At 46.3% G+C, this 20,584-nt stretch overlaps 1 protein-coding gene across 1 annotated transcript; it reads left to right on the forward strand.

The window, feature by feature from the left end:
- The first annotated feature begins 13,424 nt into the window (after positions 1–13,424).
- LOC126082004 (E3 ubiquitin-protein ligase makorin-2-like) lies at positions 13,425–19,397 on the forward strand. The gene is made up of 3 exons (XM_049894333.1): positions 13,425–13,488; positions 13,628–13,738; positions 19,039–19,397. The coding sequence occupies exons 1-3, from the start codon at positions 13,454–13,456 to the stop codon at positions 19,388–19,390; spliced, it is 498 nt and encodes a 165-aa protein (XP_049750290.1). The 5' UTR covers positions 13,425–13,453; the 3' UTR covers positions 19,391–19,397.
- The last annotated feature ends 1,187 nt before the right edge of the window (positions 19,398–20,584 follow it).

Here is a 20,584-nt window from a genome sequence, read left to right on the forward strand (position 1 = left end):
TCCTTGGTCTCCTAGGACAAATGATGCCCAGGACAAATGAATCAAAGACTAGACAAGAAGGAAAAAAAAAAAAGACTAGAAGTTACTATTTTTGCAATAATTCTATAAATCTAAAACTGTTCTAAAATTTTAAAAAATGAGGTCCTCATTCTGATCAGGAACACAATAGATGGATTCTGGTAGAATGGGAGCAAAATGTGGAACAGAACTCAAACTCTTTAAAAGTCCAGACTTCCTGGACCAGTTGAGGCTGAAGGACTTCCTGAGACTATCGCCCTGAGATACTTTTTTTTTTTTTTTTATTGTGCTTTAAGTAAAAGTTTACAAATCATGTCAGTGTCTCATATAAAAATTTATATACACCTTGTTATATACTCCTAATTGCTCTCCCCCTAATGAGACAGCACACTCCTCTCCACCCTCTATTTTCACGTCCATTCAACCAGCTTCTGACTCCCTCTGCCCACTCATCTCCCCTCCAGACAGGAGATGCCAACGTAGTCTCATGTGTCTACTTGATCTAAGAAGCTCATTCTTCACCAGTATCATTTTCTATAGTCCAGTCCAATCCCTGTCCGAAGAGTTGGCTTTGGGAATGGTTCCTGTCTTGGGCTAACAGAAGGTCTGGGGACCATGACCTCCAGGGTTCTTCTTGTCTCAGTCAGACCATTAAGTCTGGTCTTTTTAGGAGAATTTGGGGTCTGCTTCCCACTGCTCTCCTGCTCCCTCAGGAGTTCTCTGTTATGTTCCCTGTCAGGGCAGCCTGAGATACTTTTTAAACCTTAAACTGAAACTATTCTATGAGGGCATCTTTTAGCTAAATAACAGACTGGCTCATAAAATAAACAATATCATCCGTGAGTACTGTGCTCCTTTAAAAAATTATCTATATGAGACCAAACAGTCAATGTTTACTCAAAAGCAAAGATGAGAGGGCAAGGGGGCAAGGAAATCAGATTACTAGAAACAGAACAACAAAAACAGAAATAATGAAAAAGCCGACACACTCTGAAAAATGTAACGAGTGTCACTGAACAAATTGTGTAGAAGCTGTTAAATGGGAACCTAGTTTGATATGTAAACTTCCACCAAAAACACAATAAAATATTTTAATTAAAAAAAAGAAACGAGGACCTGAGCTGGTAATATCCCTAGGGTGCCTGGCAGAAGCAGGTGCAGAATCTTTCTGGAGGCTGGATATAAGAAGTAAGAATTCCCACAAATAACCATGTGCTCACAATCACAATTACAAATATGAAAAAACTTGCATGAAAATCAATAGACATAACCACTGAAATGAGAGCACCAGGATTAAACAACAAAAAAATTGACTATGGTATAGAAAATTAATGTTTTATATCTTTAAAAAATATAAAAGGATTTGAAACCATAAAAAGGAACAATTTGCTTGTTAAGGAAAAAAAAAAATTTTTGTAAGAAATGCCTGGAACTTCCAGAGGGATGGAATGAGTTAAACAGCAGATGAGACACAGTCAAAGAGATAATTTTTAAACCTCAAGAAAGATCTGTAGAAATTATCCAGAAAATAGCACAGGGAAACCAAGATATCGAAAAATATGGAAAGGAAGAATAGCAATAAAAATTTTCATATACAGCAGGAGGGAGTAGAATTCAGTACAACTAATTTGAAAAACAACTTGTCAAAATCTAGTAAAGTTGAAGACGCATACACTCTACTACCCAGGATTTTCCTCCTAAAATATGCCCGTTCGTGCTGTGGTGTCCCACCCAGATCCTGCCCCCCAGGGCCTACACACCGATCTCCATGGGTATTTACAAGCATTGGCTGCTGGAATCACAGCTAGTTCCTTACTGAGGGGAGCTGCCTCACCCAAAGGTATATACCCCATTTCTCAACGGCAGCCTATATCGGTCTTGAGGGTATGAAGGCCCAGACCCCTTGCCTCAATATGAGGCAACTTGAAGGATCCTTGCAGCTCCAGAGCTGAGGCTTCTGTTGTACTACGTTGTAGGTTAAGTTCTCTCTTTACTCAACCCTGCTTCCTTCGATTCCTTTCAGGAGCACTCCCCAGAAAGTGTCCTGTAAGTAAATTTCCAAACCTGTCTCCTAGAGAACCCAACCTGAGACAGATGGGAAAAATGATTTCTGTGATTGCAGAGTAGATAGACCTTTCTAGTATACATGAGACTTAGAGTCTATTAACATTAAAGAACAAAAATTTTTACTACATGCACATTTTAAAAATTCTACCTGGAAAAAAAAATTTTAATTATCTGTGTAAAAAACATCGGGGCATAATCATGCAAAGAGCTAATTTCCTTAATGTATTAAACCAAAAACCCATTACTGTTGAGTCTATTCTGACTCATAGTGACCCTCTAGGATAGAATAGAACTGCCCTATAGGGTTTCCAAAGAGTGGCTGGTGGGTTCCAACTGCCGGACTTTTGGTTAGCAGCCATGGTGCTTAACTGCTGTACCACCAGGGCTCCTCATATACTAAGAGCTCCTACAAATCCCCAGGGATGAGTCCCTGGAGAAGGACATCCTGCTTGGCAGAGTACAGGGTCAGCGGAAAAGAGGAAGACCCTCAACAAGGTGGATTGACACAGTGGCTGCAACAATGAGCTCAAGTGTAACAACGATTGTAAGGATGGCGCAGGACCGGGCAGGGTTTCGTTCTGTTGTGCATAGGGTCACTATGAGTCGGAACCGACTTGATGGCACCTAACAACAACAACAGCAACAAATCAATGAGAAAAAGGCCAACAATCCAATACAAAAATGGGCAAAGGATATGAACAAAAAAGGAAATGCCTCTAAAGGTAAGATAAGATACTCAACCTCACTCATAGAAAGAGAAATATAAGTTGAAACTAAAAGATACCATGTTTTACTTATCAGCTTTACAAATACCAAAAAGTGTAACAGTGGTTGGCAAGGGTGTTGCCCAAACAGGCACTCTCATCCCCTGTTGGTGGGAGTATAAACTGGTACAGCCACCATGGAAGGCAGATTGGAAGCACCTACCAAAATTTTAAAACGATTGGGATCTAGCAAAAGTAAAACAAACAAAGATGCCCAAGACTATTGGTTCCCAACCCAGTACTTCAACTTGCTGCTAGACATAGGTAGGAAGATGTTTAAATTCAATTGAAAAATAATCCTTTAAGTTTTAAGTGAGATCCTTTTATTTGGTCTTTTGTAACCTTCCCCACTTCTCTCCCACACAGGGCAGTGTATTCTAGTGAAGACAGCATGGGCTTTCAAGGAGTAAGGCAGGAATTGAGAGGATCTTAGAAATAGTTAAGAGCTGGAAGGTCTCTTAGAGGTCATGGCCCCCCTTCCCTCACCTCCCTACTCCCTCAGACACGTATAGAAGAAACTGAGGCCAAGAGTGGGGAAGTATCTTTTCCAAGGTCACACCAGGTCTCCTGGCTCCCAGCCCATCGTTTTTTCCCCTGCAGCAAGCTCTCAGGCCTTGTGCTAAGCAGTCCTCATCCATGACCTCATTTCATCCTCACAACAACTCCATCAGATAATCAGGCCTCTTAGCTGCAAACAACTAAAGTCATCAGCTTGTTTACCTGGAAAAAGGGGTCATTAAAGGGTATCACCAGCTCATGGAACCTTTAGGCAGCCCCGTCGTCAAGCTTGGAGGCTCATCAGCCAGAACAATGTCCCTGTGACCCCACTGGACTGCTCAACATCTCCCTCCAAAGAAGAAGTGAAAAAACTCCAAGACTGATGCCCTATTTTATTAGAACCAAAATTCTGGGGATTATACCGCTCTCAGGACTAATTGTAGGGGACAGACTGGCTGAGATAGATAGGGAATCTACACACCCCCAGCCCAAGCTGACCCTCCTGGGGGCAGGGATATTCTTTGGAGGTTAAATCTACTCCCCTCTGTCCTGTCCAGCCTGTTTCTTAGGGCTGGTGGGTTTCCATGGCCACCTGCCAGCACCAGCATCAGCCAGCAGTTTGCCAGGAAGAGACATGCGGTGGGTACCCTATTTGAGGACCCACAGGGAGGAGAGGAGGGCTTAGGGCCACTCACATGCAAGTGCTGCCAAGGCAAACATGTGCAACGGGCCACGTGGAGGGCCAACACACAGGCTCAGATCACTTGGGATTCAGACCCATGCCAAGTGGCCTGCTCACTCTGTGCGTAAGGCAATTATACCGCCCAAGAGAGAGGCTCTGATTGGCTGATGGCAACTATCCAATTTGGCGTGTCCTCACTGGACAGAGCCGCAGGTGAGCCTACCTGGCCACCTCTCACGGTGGCCCTTTCTGGGGCAACAATACCATCCTAAGTTCTTGTGGCCAAGATACCAAGCTGGTTTCACTGACAAGCACAGACCAGGCCACAGCAACTTGTTGTGAAAAGCACATGTTGGGCTTCAAGGCAGGTCCCCAGAGCCCCTTGGACTCTGTTCCATACATACGCCCCACTGTACCCAGGCCTGGCCCACACCATCTTCTGGAACCTTCTGAAGGCTCCCAGCCCACCTTCTGATCTCTCCACAGAACCTCGACTCACAAAGGTTGGTGCAGCTCTGGGGTGGGGAGGGGGCTCCCATCTGGCCTCCTCAGAAATCCCTGTCAGGCACCACAAATTACTTCTCCAACCCCCAGTCTCCCATCCTTCCAGGTCCTGGGTTCTGGATCCCAGGTCCTTGTGGCCCCTCGCAATTCACCCTGCCTTTCCAGACCCTTGTGGTGAGGTGGTTAAGAGCTACGGCCATTAACCAAAAGGTCTGCAGTTCAAATCCATCAGCCACTCCTAGGAAACCCTATGGTGCAGTTCTACTCTGTCCTATAGGGTCGCTATGAGTCAGAAGCGACTTGACGGCAATGAGTTTGGTTCTTTTGGTTTTTCCAGACCCTTGAGTCACAAAGCCTAAGCCCTCAGCTGCTAACTGAAAGGTTAGAGATTCAAGTCCACTCAAAGGTGCCTCAGAAGAAAAGCCTGGCAATCTACTTCCAAAAAAATCAGCCATTGAAAACCCTGTGGATCACAGTTCTTCTCTGATACACATGGGTTGCCATGTGTCAGAACGGACTCTATGGCAACTGGTTTTGTTTGGATTTCAGACATTTAAAGTCCTTAGACCATCTCCCAATTTCCATTAAGGATCCCTGAAGGCCTTCATGCCCCACCCTGCCCACATCCCTACAGCCTGGACTGGATACCTGCAGAGGCCATTGGGGGGGATGTGGTAAGAGACCGGGGGCCCAGATAAGGACATGCCCTGGGCACCAGTGCGTGCCCAGGGTGCTGCTTGAGGCGGGGCACCAACTAGCAGTTTCTATTGGCCAGCACAGTTTCCATCATCAGCTGTTAGAAATCATTCAGCAATTTAACACTAATTGCCCTGGACGCTATTTTCTGTAGATAGGCCCCTGGGCACCTGCAACCCCCAGCCATCCTGCCTCCACCCTCCAGCCCTCCACTCAGCAGGTCTGAGGCTGTGGGAAGGGGTGGGCCTGGCTGTGGGGGCCCTCCTCCCATTGGTCGTGCTCAGAGAGGGAGGGATAAAGAAGGCTCTAGGGCAGCCCACCTGGTTCTCACTAGTGGCTGCAGCTGGGATGGACCTTGCAGAGGCAGATGGCACTGGCCATGGTGGGGAGAGCAGCCCTCACTCTCAGCGGCTATGCAGGTAGGTGGCTGGCTATGGGGAAGGTGGGGGAAAAAAATTCTTTGGAGCTCAGCCTGGCCATTGAAAGCCTAGTCTAGTCTCTCAAATGTCGGGGTACAAGAGGGGAGAAGGGGCTTTTTTGCCCCTTACCCCAAGAGTGGTGGGGACTAGATCATCTCCCATCCCCTCATAATCCATAGAACAAGACCGAAACCAAAGAAGGGAAAAGATATACCAAGGCCACACAGCTGATTCAGGACTAGCTCAGTGTCTGATCATTTAGGGCAAGAATTTTCCACTTGCTTTCTTCTCTTCCACCCAACAAAGATTTCTCTGCCCCAAAACACCATGCAGCTCCCTGAGGGTGGGATCTAATCTCCTAGTCACATTGGTGTCCCCAGCACTTAGCACAGTGCTAGATGCTCACAAATGTTTGAACAGAAACACTTTGGGTTGGACATTTCACCATTAGAGACATATACCGTCTCTATCTGGGCATGCTAGCTCACTAAGCTTTTCGTCAGGCATTCATACCTGAGCACAAATTAATTTTGCCAACAGCTGGAAGAGATCAGTTCTCCAGAGGGAATTGGAGTTTGGGTAAAGGAGGGATAATTGTGGATCTTGGGGTTCTGTATGAAGTGGCTTTCCCAGTCTGGGAAGAAAGGCAGACAGGTAGCAAGAGACAGGCAAAGAGGATATTCACTAAAAGGAGATTTTCCATTGAGCTTTGGGCAGGGCCAGGAAGTTGGCAGCTTAGGCTAAGTTTGGGGGCCCTCAAGTTGGAAAAACCCAAGTGGAGGCTTGTTTGGCAGATTCCACCTTCCCCAACTCCTGACCCCAACCCCAGCTTTATCAGTCCCCATGCTCCCCCACCTTCCATCTCCCATCCCCCACTCCCCAGTCCAGTCCTGAGTCCCCAGGCTCAGTGCTCAGGGGTCCACTGCTCCAGCCATTTCCTGGACCCCAGCCACCAAACTCCCTTTGCTGCTTCCCCAGGCCTGTATTACCTGTGACCTCTGACTCCGTCCGCACCTCTTGGCCTCAGACCTTGGCCTGAGAAATTCCCCAATCCAGCAGTCCTAACCCCTGACAAGTCAATCTTCGATAACTAGAAGAGTATTGGGATGAGTCAGAACACCTGGGTGCAAGTCCTAGCTCTCATTCTGAGCCTAAGGCCAGTTACTTTACCTCTCTGATCCTCAGTTTTTGAAAGCAGGGAAAATGGCTTGACACTTAAGGCTTGTTTTGAGGATCAAATGAACTAATGTAGCATTTCCCAAATGTTTTTTAATTGGTATTTTTTTTTTTTTTGTATGTTAACAGGTATCTTTGTGATCAAATAGATTTGAGAAACTCTTCTATATTTTTTTAGAGTCATGTTGTATGATGTTTATTGTACATGAACATATCAAAGGCTCTGATAAGTCCTGCAAAGAAACCTGTTTAATTCGCCTAAACCTGTTGTTAGGTGCTGTCCAGTTAAGTTTATTTATTTATTTTTAGATTACAGAGGCCCTTTCCTCAAACACCTGTTAACAAAGCCTGTCCCCTTTTTTGTGGTTCATCTAATGGGCTGAGAAGAGCTATGTCCCTGGGCTTTACGTCCTTGTGAAGGATCTAGTGTGGCGGCCTATCTAGGCGCTCCTGGAGGTTGGCCTCTGTCTTAGTCATCTAGTGCTGCCATAACAGAAATACCACAAGTGGATGGCTTTAACAAAGAAATTAATTTTCTCACAGTCTAGTAGGTTACAAGGCCAAATTCAGGGCATCGGCTCCAGGGGGAGGCTTCCTCTCTCTGTCGGCTCTGGAGGGAGGTCCTTGTCCTCAATCTTCACTTGGTCAAATCAAAGAGTTTCTCAGGCACAGGGACCCCAGGTCCAAAGGACGCACTCTGCTCCTGATGCTGCTTTCTTGGTGGTATGAGGTCCCCAACTCTCTGCTTGCTTCCCTTTCCCTTTCCTCTTGAGAGATAAAAGGTGGTACAGGCCACGCCACTGGGAAACTCCCTTTATATTGGATCTGAGCAAGGGTGGTGTTACAATCCCACCCTAATCCTCTCAACATAAAATTACAATCACAAAATGGAGGATAACCACAGAATACTGGGAATCATGGCCTAACCAAGTTAATACACACATTTTTGGGGGACATAATTCAATCCATGACAGCCTCCTTAGTGGTCTTTTGGGGGAAAGCAAAGCTTTCAGAGCATACGCCCTGTCTCCAAGGCCTTCATTATTGGTGGGCTGCGGCCAGGATCCCTAGGTTTTTGTCCCAACTCCTGTGATTTTGGGCAAACCCCTTTCCTCTGAGGGCTACAGACTCCTCCCCTATGAAATGAGGGACTAGGAAGACAATCCCTATGGGTTCTCCTCTCATGACCTCACCTACCCCTTTCATGGTGACTCCTTCACCTCTATTCTCCCCCACCTACTTTACCCAATGATCATGGTCTCTGCTGCCCACCCCCACCCCCCCATTCCTCCTGTCTACTCATCCCCTCTGAAGTAGGTCCCCACCCTGCCAGCTGCTCCTCGCCTGTTTTTTTCTGTCAAAACCCTTTGCTCAGTCTGTCTGTCTGTCTGTCATGGTTATTTGTGCCCTTGTTGCAGGGCCAAGGTGAGGGGGTGCAAGTGCAGGTTTACACTCTGTCTTTTTTTTTTTAATGTTGACATTTTATTTTGTGTAAAAAGATAAATTTAGTGAATTATTTTCATCTTGTAAACAAAGTTATCATTTTAATGCTTTTCACATTCAGGCTAAAAATTTGCAGTTTGATAAAAAAATGAAAGGAACATAAATTTCTCTGAAGGAATTGTTCACACCATTCATTGTATATACTTGGATCCTGTCTTCATTTAAAAAATTTAGTATTTTGCTTGTTAGGAATTTTTTACATAAACTTTGATTTAAAAAGAAAAGATTGCACTAAACTATTACCTATCTTAATTACTTAGGTTTTTTTTGTTTTATTTATTTGTTTTTGCATCTCCTTAAATTCTGTACCCAAGGCGAGTGCCTCACAGATCTCTTCCTAGTCCTGCTGGCTTGTTGGTCTCTGCTCCCTTGTGACAGCGAGAGCCCCACAGCCATTCAGAGCTCCAACATGCTGTTGTAAATGACCACGTGACAGGCAATCTGGCACCGTCACCAACAAGCCCCAGACCTATCACCCGTCTTTCCCTCCCTCCACCTGCTTCTCTGCCAGGGCCTTGCCCTTGGACATGCTCCAGGGAAGAGGTGGGAGCTACTCGAAGCCTTGGGCTGGACCAATCCATGTTCTCGCGGGAGTAGAATTCTGCCTAAGTCCCATCCTTGGTGCTCTGGCCACTTCACCAGTGGGCTTGTCCCTCTCCAGGCAAGAAATTCTCTCTACCTTGTACCTCTCCTAGACTTCTAGCCCAGGCCGGGATTCACACAAGATTCTTTAAAAAAAAAAAAAAAAGTTTATTATTGTTTAAGTGAAAGTTTACAGAGCAAATTAGTTTCCCACTGCACAATTCATATACAGCTGGTTTCGTGACGTTGGTTGCAAACCTCTGAATGTGTCAGCGCTCTCCCCACTTCCTCCCTGGGTTCCCTATGTCCATTTGCCCAACTTTCCTGCCCCTACCATCCTTATGAACTTTGCTTTTGGGCAAATGCTGCCCTTTAGGTCTTGTATAGTTGATTGTTCTGAGGTATACATTCCTCACTGGTGTTATTGTTCATTTTATAGACCTGTCTATTGTATGGCTATAATGTGATCTCCGGGAGTGATTTCAATTTCAAGTTTGTAGGGTGTCTAATAAGGGCCATAGGCTCTGGGATTCTACCAGTCTGTATCAGACCAGTAAGTCTGGCCTTATTTATAAGTTTGAATTTTGTTTTACGTTTCTGTCCTACTCTGTTCATGACCTATTATTGTGGTCCTGGACAGAGGAGTCAGTAATGGTAGCTGGGCACCATCTAGTTCTTCTGGTTTCATGCGATTCATGTGGTCCATTAGTCCTTTGGACTAATTCTTTCTTTGAGTCTTTGACAGTCTTCACTTTTCTTTGCTCCTGATGGGAAGAAACTAGTTGTTGTATCTTAAATGGCCACTCCCAAGATTTTAAGGCCCCAGTCGCTACTTACCAAGGCAGGATATAGGATGTAGAATACAGTCTCTATGAATTATGATATGCCAGTTGACCTAGATGTCCCCCAAGACATACACTAGTTTCTTAATAAACATTGACTGAACTCATCTCCCCCTACCCTTCTCTACCTCATGCCACAGGCCCTCAAAGGTCCCTGTATGATGAAGGTAATGATAATAATAACAGGAGTGATGGTAACAGCTAATATCTATGGAGAGCTTGCTATGTGCCGGGTACTTTACATATATAGTTTCATTTAATTTTTGACATCACCCCAGGAGGTAGATATTATTATTATCCCTATTTTACAAACAAGGAAACTGAGGCATGGAAAGGTTAAGAGACTTATCCAAGCTCACACAACCAAGAAGTAGTGGTATAATTTGCAGGACCCAGTGCAAAATGAAATACAGAGCCCCTTGTTCAGAATTTATTAAGAATTTCAGCAAAACATTAAAGCAGGTGTGGGGCCCTGTGTGACTGTGTGGGTCCATACCCTGAAGCCAGCCCTGGAACTGGAATTTGAACCCAGATGATCTGAATCCAGAGCCCAACAACTCCAGGCTGTGAAGTAGTGATCGCTGTGATTTACTGAGCAACCGCTATGTGCATTTTATGAAATCTTTAAAAATCCTGGCAGCAACCGCATGAGAGGGTAGGTATTGTTAGCCCCACTTTTAAGGATAAGAAACCAAGTTTTAGAGAAGTTGAGTTACTCACTCAGAGTTACCTGGTGGGGTAGGATTTGAACACAAGACCAACTCTAGCACCTATGGTCTTGTTGCTATATCACACTCCTCTCCATAAGGATCACAAAGAGAAGACCTGAAACTGAGGGTTGGGCATGACTCAGGTGATCTCTTAGGCACTTTGCCCGTGGGGCCTGTCTCTGGGGGTCGAGCTGCCGCTTTGCTCATAATGAGAAGGTGTTCCAGGTCTGCAGGTACTTCCAGCGAGGCTTCTGCTTCCACGGAGATCAGTGCAGGTAATCGCTGCTTCTCCCGACTGGGGTGGGAGGGAGGGATGCTGGGTGAATCATCCCTTCCTGGACCATGCGTCTCCCAGAGCCTCTTCTCCCCACTCAGCTCCAAGTTCAGGGCTGGGCTAGCTCCAGGCCCTAGAGGGGCTAACCATGTCTCCTCTCCTTTCTCTTCCCTCTACAGCTATCAGCACCCACAGCCCCCCTGCCCCCTGGAGTGGAGCCGATGCCATTCAGAGCCACACCTGGCCCTGCTGGGGCCCCGCCTGGGGCTAACCCGGAGGAGCTCTGAGCCCACCTACCTGCCTTCTGCGGCTGTGGGTCGGAGTTTGGCCCCGGCCTGGCGGGGCACCCAGCCTAGGCTGGGCAGTCCAGCTAACAAGGTGGAAGATGTTGGTGGCAGTTCCTGGAGGCCCCCGTTTCTTCCATGTAAGTGGCCAGGGGCACTGGGTGTGGGCACAAGCAGGGAACTGGGACCGAGGTCTCTGCTCTGCCTCTGAGCAGAGTTTACATTTCCCTCCATCCCTATCCCTCCCCAACAGGGGTGGATTACCTAATAAGGGAGGTAAGCATGGGCTTACTTGTGCTTAATAATCTGTAGTGAACAATTTCACATTTTTCCACCTCATCAAAGAATCTGCTTCTAAGTATGGCTGGCATCTGTCTGTCTCCTAACTCCACAGCACCTTCCTACAGAATCAAAGCCTCTTTTTAAATTTACAATCCCTGACAGAGACGGAGTACCCAGTAAGCAAGATAAGCACAGCCTTGCCCGGTTTGTGAAGATGTGGTGAAAAACATGTGAAACTGTTCCCTACAGATTTATAAGGAAGCTCAAGTAAGGCCGTGCTTACCTTGCTTGTTGGGTAATCTGACCTGCTCACCAAGATTATCAGCTGGTGGGAGATTTTCCTCTGGCCCTATTGGTCTCTATGTTCTAGAAGCAAGATGCCATGGTGGCTGTGGAATCAGACTATCTAGCTTCAAATCCCTGCTCTATCACTTATTAGCTGTGTCATCTTAGACAAGTCACTTAACCTCTCTGGGCCTCAGCTTTCTCATCTACAAAAAGGGACTGATATTAGTACCTATCTCACAGGATAGTTGTGAGGATATGTTGAGTTAATATTTGTGAAGTGCTTAGCACAGCACTTGGCACATGTTGTTAGGTGCCGTCAAGTCGGTTCCAACTCATAGCGACCCTATGTACAACGGAACGAAACACTGCCTGGTCCTGTGCCATGCTTAGAATCTTTGTTATGCTTGAGCTCATTGTTGCAGCCACTGTGTCAATCCACCTCGTTGAGCGTCTTCCTATTTTCCGCTGACCCTATACTCTGCCAAGCTTGATGTCCTTCTCCAGGGACTGATCCCTCCTTGCAACATGTCCAAAGTATGTAAGACACAGTCTCACCATCCTTGCCTCTAAGGAGCATTCTGGTTGTGTTTCTTCCAAGACAGATTTGTTCGTTCTCTTGGCAGTCCATGGTATATTCGATATTATTTGCCAACATCGCAATTCAAAGGCGTCAGTTCTCCTTCAGTCTTCCTTATTCATTGTCCATATGGCACATAAAACAAAAAAAAACCAAACCCAGTGCCGTCAAGTAGATTCCGACTCACAGTGACCCTATAGGACAGATAGAACTGCCCCATGGAGTTTCCAAGGAGCGCCTGGTGGATTCAAACTGCCGACCTTTGGTTAGCAGCCATAGCACTTCTCCACTATGGCACCAGGGTATCCATATGGCACATAGTAAACACTAAATAAATGTTGAGTGGTTATTTAGTGCTCTAAATCAGAGCTATCCGATAGAAATACAGTGCAAGCCAAACCGAACCACTTGCTGTGGAGTTGATCCTGACTCATGGTGACCCCACGTATGTCAGAGTAGGACTGTGCTCCATACGGTTTTCATTGGCTGATTTTTGGAAGTAGATTGCCAGGCCTTTCTTCTGAGGCATCTGTCTGGATGGACTCAAACCTCTGACCTTTTGGTTAGCAACCAAGCACTTTATCTGTTTGCACCATCCAGCAACTCCCAAATAGTTATATTTCCCGCTGCTCCTTGGAAAATCTATGGGGCAGTTCTACTCTGTCCTATAGGGTCACTATATGAGTCGGAATCAACTCAACAGCAATGGGTTTAATAGTTATATTAGAGACTTATAATTCTGACTAGACTGAGCTACTTGGGGGCAGGACTTTGTGCCACAAGCCTTGCACACAATAGGTGTTCAGTAGAGGCTCACATGAATGAGTTAATGGATCCAGTTTTCCCAAACAGCTGCTGACAAGGATCACAGCTACTCCCAGGAGTCTCAGCCAAAGTCAGACCTTGCCAAGGAGCTTGTGGCCTCACTTCAGAGCCTGGACCTTGAGGTGCAGCACTTACTGGGGGTGTAGGGGGAAGAGGTTGGCAGAGGATGACATGCCTGGGCCTCTGGGATGCCTGGGCCTCTGGGCTGCCTAGATGAGTTGGAGGAGGAGGGAGCCCAGGGAGGGCTCTGCAGCCCCCACCTCAGGGCTCTATTTGGGGGTGGCAGTGGGAAGGGATGTGATCTGACCCCACCTGTCACTGCAGGAGGAGCAGGACAGTCAGGACGTAGTATGTGGCATCTGCATGGAAAAGGTGTGGGGCAAGCCAGAGGCTGAGCGGGTTTTTGGCATCCTGCCCAACTGCTCCCACTCTTACTGCCTGGGCTGTCTTCGCACCTGGCGCATGAACCGGCAGGACTTCTCACTCAACATCATCAAGTCAGTGTGGTGCGGGGGGGGGGGGGGGGGGGGGGAGAAGGAGGGAGGGGAAGCACATGGGGGCAGGGGGGTGGGACAGCAGGTGCCAAAGGTGGGGCTGTGGGCTTGTGACTCTTTTCTTCCCACCTTCCACCCCCAGGGCCTGCCCCCAGTGCCGTGTCCATTCCAGCTACGTCATCCCCCACAAGTTCTGGGTGAGCAAGGGGCCCCAGAAGGAACAACTCATCCAGAGCTTCAAAGCCCGAACCAGGTGAGGCCGGCGGAGGAATGCGGCTGGGCTTAGGGAAGCGGGGAAGGGATCCCTGATCTATTCTGGCTCATATGTGGTTCTCGGCCTGGGGTCCCCCAAACCCTGCGATGGCAGGTGAGGGTGTGAAGTGTTTTCACTATATCAGAAAGCCCAGCAAATAAGGGCAAGTGACTGAGACTGCAGCACAAACAATGGAGCCATGTTTCTCTTTTAGCTTGGCTCAGCGTAGATGCAGGGCAGGGCAGCTACTTTTCATTTAGTAAAAAAAGGCTGAGCACAAACTGTTTGTGCCACCCAGGGACCCCTAATCTGATTTTTTTCTGATTGCTTTTTATCTCTGATTTTTTTTTAAAGCAGGAAAACAAAATGGTATGAACCCATATTACTCGTTTAGCTGATCTTTCAAAACATGGGCTTTGTGAGAGCGGGAATAAAAGGCCGTGGTTGGAGATGGGGAAAGTTGGGTAGGTGTTTTAATCTTTTAGGATGGTAGGCATTTATCTAAAATCTGAAATTATCTACAATTCTGGTTTCCTAATTCCGTCTTCCCAAAGGGTTTGTTACATTTGATATATACAAAGTATTGCTGGGGGCTGTGGAGTCGATTCCTACTCATAGCAACCCTACAGGACAGCACCCTGAAGGGGTTTCCTAGGCTGTAATCTTTATGTGAGCAGATCACCACCTCTTTTCTACCGCAGAGCTGCTGCTGGTTTTGAACCACTGACCTTTCGGTTAGCAGCCGAGCGCTTAACCATCACTCTACCAGGGCTCCTATATGCAAAGGATATCTTGGTAAATGGTGGAGATAAAGAGGAAGATCTTGTCTCTACCTGTGAGACATTCAGTCTTGTTCAGGGGACACCTGAAGTTTGCCTATGAGCCTGAATAGCTGCTTCAACCAAGTTACTGAGGAAAAGACTAAGGTGGGAGAATCTCACAGGAGGGCCAGCACTTGAACTGGGTATTGCAAGATGAGTAGTAGATTCTTCTCAGGAGGAGAAAAATAAGAGCATTCCAGGCAGGGAGACATCAAAGTGGGAGAACTGCTGGTAACTGGGATACCAGTTAAGTGCCTCCCACATGGTCTAGCCCAGAGGATAGGGCCCAGACCAGGGATGATAGGACACCAGTTAAGTGCCTCCCACATGGTCTAGCCTAGAGGATAGGGCCCAGACCAGGGATGATAGGAGCCGACATAAAAACTCATTGCTGTCCAGTTGATTCTGACGCCTAGCGACCCTATAAGACAGAGTAGCAGTGTCCCATAGGGTTTCCAAGGCTGTAATCTTTACAGAAGTCGATTGACACATCTTTCTCCCACTGAGCAGCTGGTGAGTTTGAACCACCAACCATTCAGTTAGCCAAGCACTGAACCACTGTAGCACCAGGGCTCCTTACGGAGCCAATATAGAGGAGAGTTTTTAAGGGATGACAGGCATTGTACATTAACTCCTTGAGGCTGGGGCTCTTACTGTCCTCCTGCTGCAGAGGAAGAAACTGAGGCACAGTCTATGTGACTTAAGTACAGAGTGGGATTTGAACCCAGGCATCCTGACTGATAGCTTGCACGAGAAGGAATGCTGTTGTTAGGTACCATCAAGTCAGTTCTGACTCAGCGACTCTATGCACAACAGAACAAAACACTGCCTGGTCCTTCGCCATCCTCACAATCATTGTCATGCTTGAACCCATTGTTGCAGCCACTGTGTTAATCCATCTTGTTGAGGATCTTCCTCTTTTTCGCTGACCCTCTACCAAGCATGATGTCCTTCTCTGGGGACTGATTCCTCCTGATAACATGTCCAAAGTATGTGAGACATAGTCTCACCATCCTTGCTTTTAAGGAGCATTCTGGCTGTACTTCTTCCAAGACAGATTTGTCCATTCTCTGACAGTCCATGGTATATTCAGTATTCTTCACCAATACCATAATTCAAAGGCATCAATTCTTTTTTGGTCTTTTTTATTCATCTTCCAGCTTTCGCATGCATATGAGGCAATTGAAACACCATGGCTTGGGTTAGGCACACCTTAGTCTTCAAGGTGACATCTCTGCTTTTCAACAGTTTAAGGAGGTCTTTTGCAGCAGATTTACCCAATGCAATGCATCTTCTGATTTCTTGACTGCTGCTTCCATGGGTGTTGATTATGGATCTAAGTAAAATGAAATCCTTGACAGCTCTGGTCTTTTTTTTTTCATTTATCATGATGTTGCTTATTGGTCCAGTTGTGAGGATTTTTGTTTTCTTTATGTTGAAGTATAATCCATACTGAAGGCTGTGGTCTTTAATCTTCATCAGCAAGTGCTTCAAGTCCTCTTCACTTCAGCAAGCAAGGATGTGTCATCTGCATAACGCAGGTTGTTAATGAGTCTTCTTCCAATCCTGATGCCCTGTTTTTCTTCATATAATCCACTTTCTCAGATTATTTGCTCAGTATACAGATTGAGTGAGTATGGTGAAAGAATGAATACAACCCTGATGTGCACCTTTATTGACTTTAAATCACACAGTATCCCCTTATTCTGTTCAAACGACTGCCTCTTGATCTATGTAAAGGTTCCTCATGAGCACAAGTGTTCTGGAATTCCCATTCTTCACAATGTTATTTATAATTTGTTATGATCCACACAGTCGAATGCCTTTGCATAGTCAAGAAAACACAGGTAAACATCTTTCTGGTATTCCCTGCTTTCAGCCAGGATCCATCTGACATCAACAATGATATTCCTCGTTCCTCATCCTCTTCTGAATCCAGCCTGAATTTCTGGCAGTTCCCTGTCGATATACTGCTGCAGTCGCTTTTGAATGATCTTCAGCAAAATTTCACTTGTGTGTGATATTAATGATATCGTTTGATAATTTCTGTATTCTGTTGGATCACCTTTCTTGGAAATAGGCAGGAAAACCGATCTCTTCAGTTGGTTGGCCAGGTAGCTGTCTTCCAAATTTCTTGGTATAGAGGAGTGAGTGCTTCCAGCGCTGCATCTTTTTTTGAAACATCTTGATTGATAGTCCGTCAATTCCTGGAGCCTTGTTTTTTGCCAGTGCTTTCAGTGCAGCTTGGACTTCTTCCTTCAGTACCATGGGTTCCTGATCATATGCTATCTCCTGAAATGGTTGAATGTTGACCAATTCTTTTTGGTATAGTGACTCTGTGTATTCTTTCCACCTTCTTTTTATGCTTCCTGCATCATTCAATATTTCCCCCATAGAATCCTTTAATATTGCAACTCCAGCCTTGAAGTTTTTCTTCAGTTCTTTCAGCTTGAGAAATGCTGAACATGCTCTTCCCTTTTGGTTTTCTACCTCCAGCTCTTTGCACATGTCATTTATAGCACTATGTCTTCTCGAGCCACCCTTTGAAATCTTCTGTTCAGCTCTTTTACTTCATCATTTCTTCCTTTTGCTTTAGCTACTCAATGTTCAAGAGCAAGTTTCAGAGTCTTTTCTGACATCCACTTTGGTCTTTTCTTTCTTTCCTGTCTTTTTAATGACCTCTTGCTTTCTTCATGTATGATGCCTTTGATGTCCTTCCACAACTTGTCTGGTCTTCGGTCATTAGTGTTCAATGCATCAGATCTGTCCTTGAGATGGTCTCTAAATTCAGGTGGGATGTGCTCAAGGTTATATTTTGGCTCTTTTGGACTTGATCAATTTTCTTCAGTTTCAACCTGAACTTACGGATGAGCAATTTATTGTCTGTTCCACATTCGGCCCTTGGCCTTGTTCTGACTGATGATATTGAGCTTTTCCATTGTCTCTTTCCACAGATGTAGTCAATTTGATTCCTGTGTATTCTATCTGGTGAGGTCCACATGTATAGTCGCCATTTATGTTGGTGAAAAAAGGTATTTGCAACGAAGAAGTCATTGGTCTTGCAAAGTTCTATCATGCGATCTTCAGTATCATTTCTATCACCAAGGCCATATTTTCCAACTACCAGCACTGCTTCTTTGTCTCCAACTTTCACATTCCAGTCACCAGTAATTATCAGTGCATCCCGATTGTATGTTCAGTCAATTTCGGACTGCAGAAATTGGTAGAAATCTTCAAGGAATGGAGGGGAAGAAATAGACTTCAGAGGAAGAAGGCCCAGACCAGGGTAACTGACCATGAGGTTGAGAAGAAATTTAAGATGACTAACATTTCTTTTTCTTTTTTTTTTAACATTTCTAGCTTAGGTGGCCTTTGGGGCTGGTGAGAGCTGGGGGTGGGAAGCTGGTGGGGAATTTGGACAGACCGAGTACGGGATTTTGTAGGCCACCTGGAGGGAGGGGGTTCTGGTGCTAGGTCTACCAGGTGATGGGGGAAGAAAGACAAGGGGCAGCCATCTAGGGCGATTCCTAGGCTCCTGACCTGGGCAGTCAGTGGAGTCCTGCATCAACACTGGGACTGTAGGACGTGGCGGGACAAGTTTGTCCATGTACTAGAACTAAGCAGAAGGGGATAATGCAGGAAAAAGTATCCAGACACTCACTCTACCCTTTCCTCTGTCCTTCTCTGCAGGAAGTAAGCTGGTCTTACTTAACCAGATCACAAGTCACCTTCAAAGCCCTCCTGTATCTGACCTTTCACAGAGTGAGAGTCAAAATCTCAGAAGCGGGAAACGTCTTAATCAAATTCACTAGCCAGCAATTCCTAAAGCCGTTCCTCAGAACAGCACACTGTTCTAACTTGGTCACAGAGACACATCATAGGGTTATCTGCCACTACGTTGGTGATATTACTGAAATTTTAGTGAAGGAAAGAAAGAAAAAGAGGAGAGGGGAAGGAAGGAAGGAAGGAAAATGAAACAAAGTTCCCAGGACCACTGCTTGCCCAAATGGAAACTTAGAGAAAGCTATTCCTTAAGGAAGGAGCCCTGGCGGTGCACTGGTTAAGCACTTGGCTTCTAACGGAAAGGTTGGCAGTTCAAACTCAACAGCCACTCCACAAAGGAAAGATGTGGCAGTCACCTTCTGTAGAGATTACAGCGTTGGAAATCCTACAGGGCACTTCTACTCTGTCCTGTAGGGTCACTGTGAGTCGGAATTGACTTGATAGAAATGTTTTGTTTTTTTGGGGGGTGGGGGGGTGGGGGGGGTGGTGTTTACCCCTTAAGGCACTGTACTGCCATCTGCTGGAAAGTAGTTGTAATAAATGTAGAATCTATGCTGTTTTATGATGCCTGTTTAGATGTGGTGCCTTCGTGCTGTGTACACCTTATTCGACCTTTCATGCTAGCCTCGGATGCTACTTGTTCCCGGGTAATAGGGCTTGAAGGTGATGGTGTTCTCTCCTTCTGCCCTTTTATAGCCAAATCCGATGCCGGTTCTTCATGCGGGGGAATGGCCGCTGCCCCTTCAAGTCTGACTGCATCTACATGCACCAGCTCCCTCCTGAGGCCTCGATCGCTGGTCCTGCCTGGCCTGAGAGTGTGCAGCTGGCCTCTGGGAGTGAGGTGGTAACAGCAGGGATATGGGGCAGGGGAGGCTGCTGGTCATGGCTTATAGCCCCTGCGATACATGCAAAACCTCTGCATGATGTTAATGGTGCTGGCTTAGATATGGCATCTTTGTTCCATGTACAGCCTGCCCAAGCTGACACATCACCCTTGAGTTCCCTGTTTCTGGGACAGTTAGGGTTGAAGCTGATGGGTGTTCCCTGACTTCTCTCTCCACTCCCAGGCACTGAGTCCAGCAGCATTCCTAGGGGCCTCTGAGCTGGAGGACAAAGTGGTCTTCACGGATTATGCCCTGGCCATGGCCTTCTGGGGTTCAGAACGTCTCCTGGATCCCAACAGTTCTTACCATGGCCTCCTATAACCAAGATCAGCTTATGGGAGTGAGGGGCAGAGTTTCATAGGTGGTTGGTCTTTCCTATGGTGGGCATGGTAGGAAGTGAAAGTAGCAAGCCCTTTTCCCCCATGAATTGCCACAGTGACACAGCTGGGGAACTTGGGGAGGGGTGGAGGGTTCCCTGGAGCTTTGATTTTTAACCTTGCTCTTTTGTAGAAGAATTCTGAAAGGAAACCAATAAAATGCACCTGAGCCAGACTGCTGGGGTCTGAAGAGTGATCTCCTCCGAGTCAGTCCAGCAAACCCTCCCCCAACCCCAGACAAAGGGAATAAGGCAGTTTCTGTGTTTAATCTGTTGCCACATCACATGTCATGAAGTCTCTGGAAGAATTCACTGTACGATCATAAGAGAATGAGAGTAGAAAGGGCAAATAACATCAGTATTATGAAAAAAGTAATGACAGCATGGATCCCGTGGAAGGCTCATGAGGATCCCCCAGAGTCCTTTAACCCCACTTTGAGAATCCTTGCCTTGGAACTCTTCCTCCCTGCCCTCCTTCGCACTGGCTGGAATGCACCTTGGTGGGCAGAAGTCATAGCGACCACAGAGTAAAGCTGGTGGTTCAAGACAGGCAGGGCATTCTTGGCCCTATCAACTACTAGCAAGTATGCCAACCCCTTACCCTGCTCCCCTCTACCCTCTCCCCACCCTCATCCTCTACCCACCTACCCCAACTTCATACCTTGTACAGCTAGCCATTTGAAGACTGAAAACATCCCCTGTGAAGTCAGAACTGCTAACCTGAGATAGAAGGTGCCTGGAAGTAACTTCTTTCCTGCTATTTTGACCTTTGCAAAGCAAACACTAAGAAATGTTCCTTAAGTCCTCCCTGGCAGTATTAACAACTTGAAGTCATTTTGGAAAAAAAAAAGTTTGACTCGAATAGAAACTAGATCGAGCTCAATATACTCCCGTGGCTTCTCATACTATTCAGAATGAAAGCCAAAGTCCTCCCTATGAACTCAAGGCCCTGCATGATCTGGCCTCTTTACTTCTCTGACTT

This window comes from Elephas maximus, chromosome 1 (genome assembly GCF_024166365.1).
Source record: "Elephas maximus indicus isolate mEleMax1 chromosome 1, mEleMax1 primary haplotype, whole genome shotgun sequence".
NCBI lineage: Eukaryota > Metazoa > Chordata > Mammalia > Proboscidea > Elephantidae > Elephas > Elephas maximus.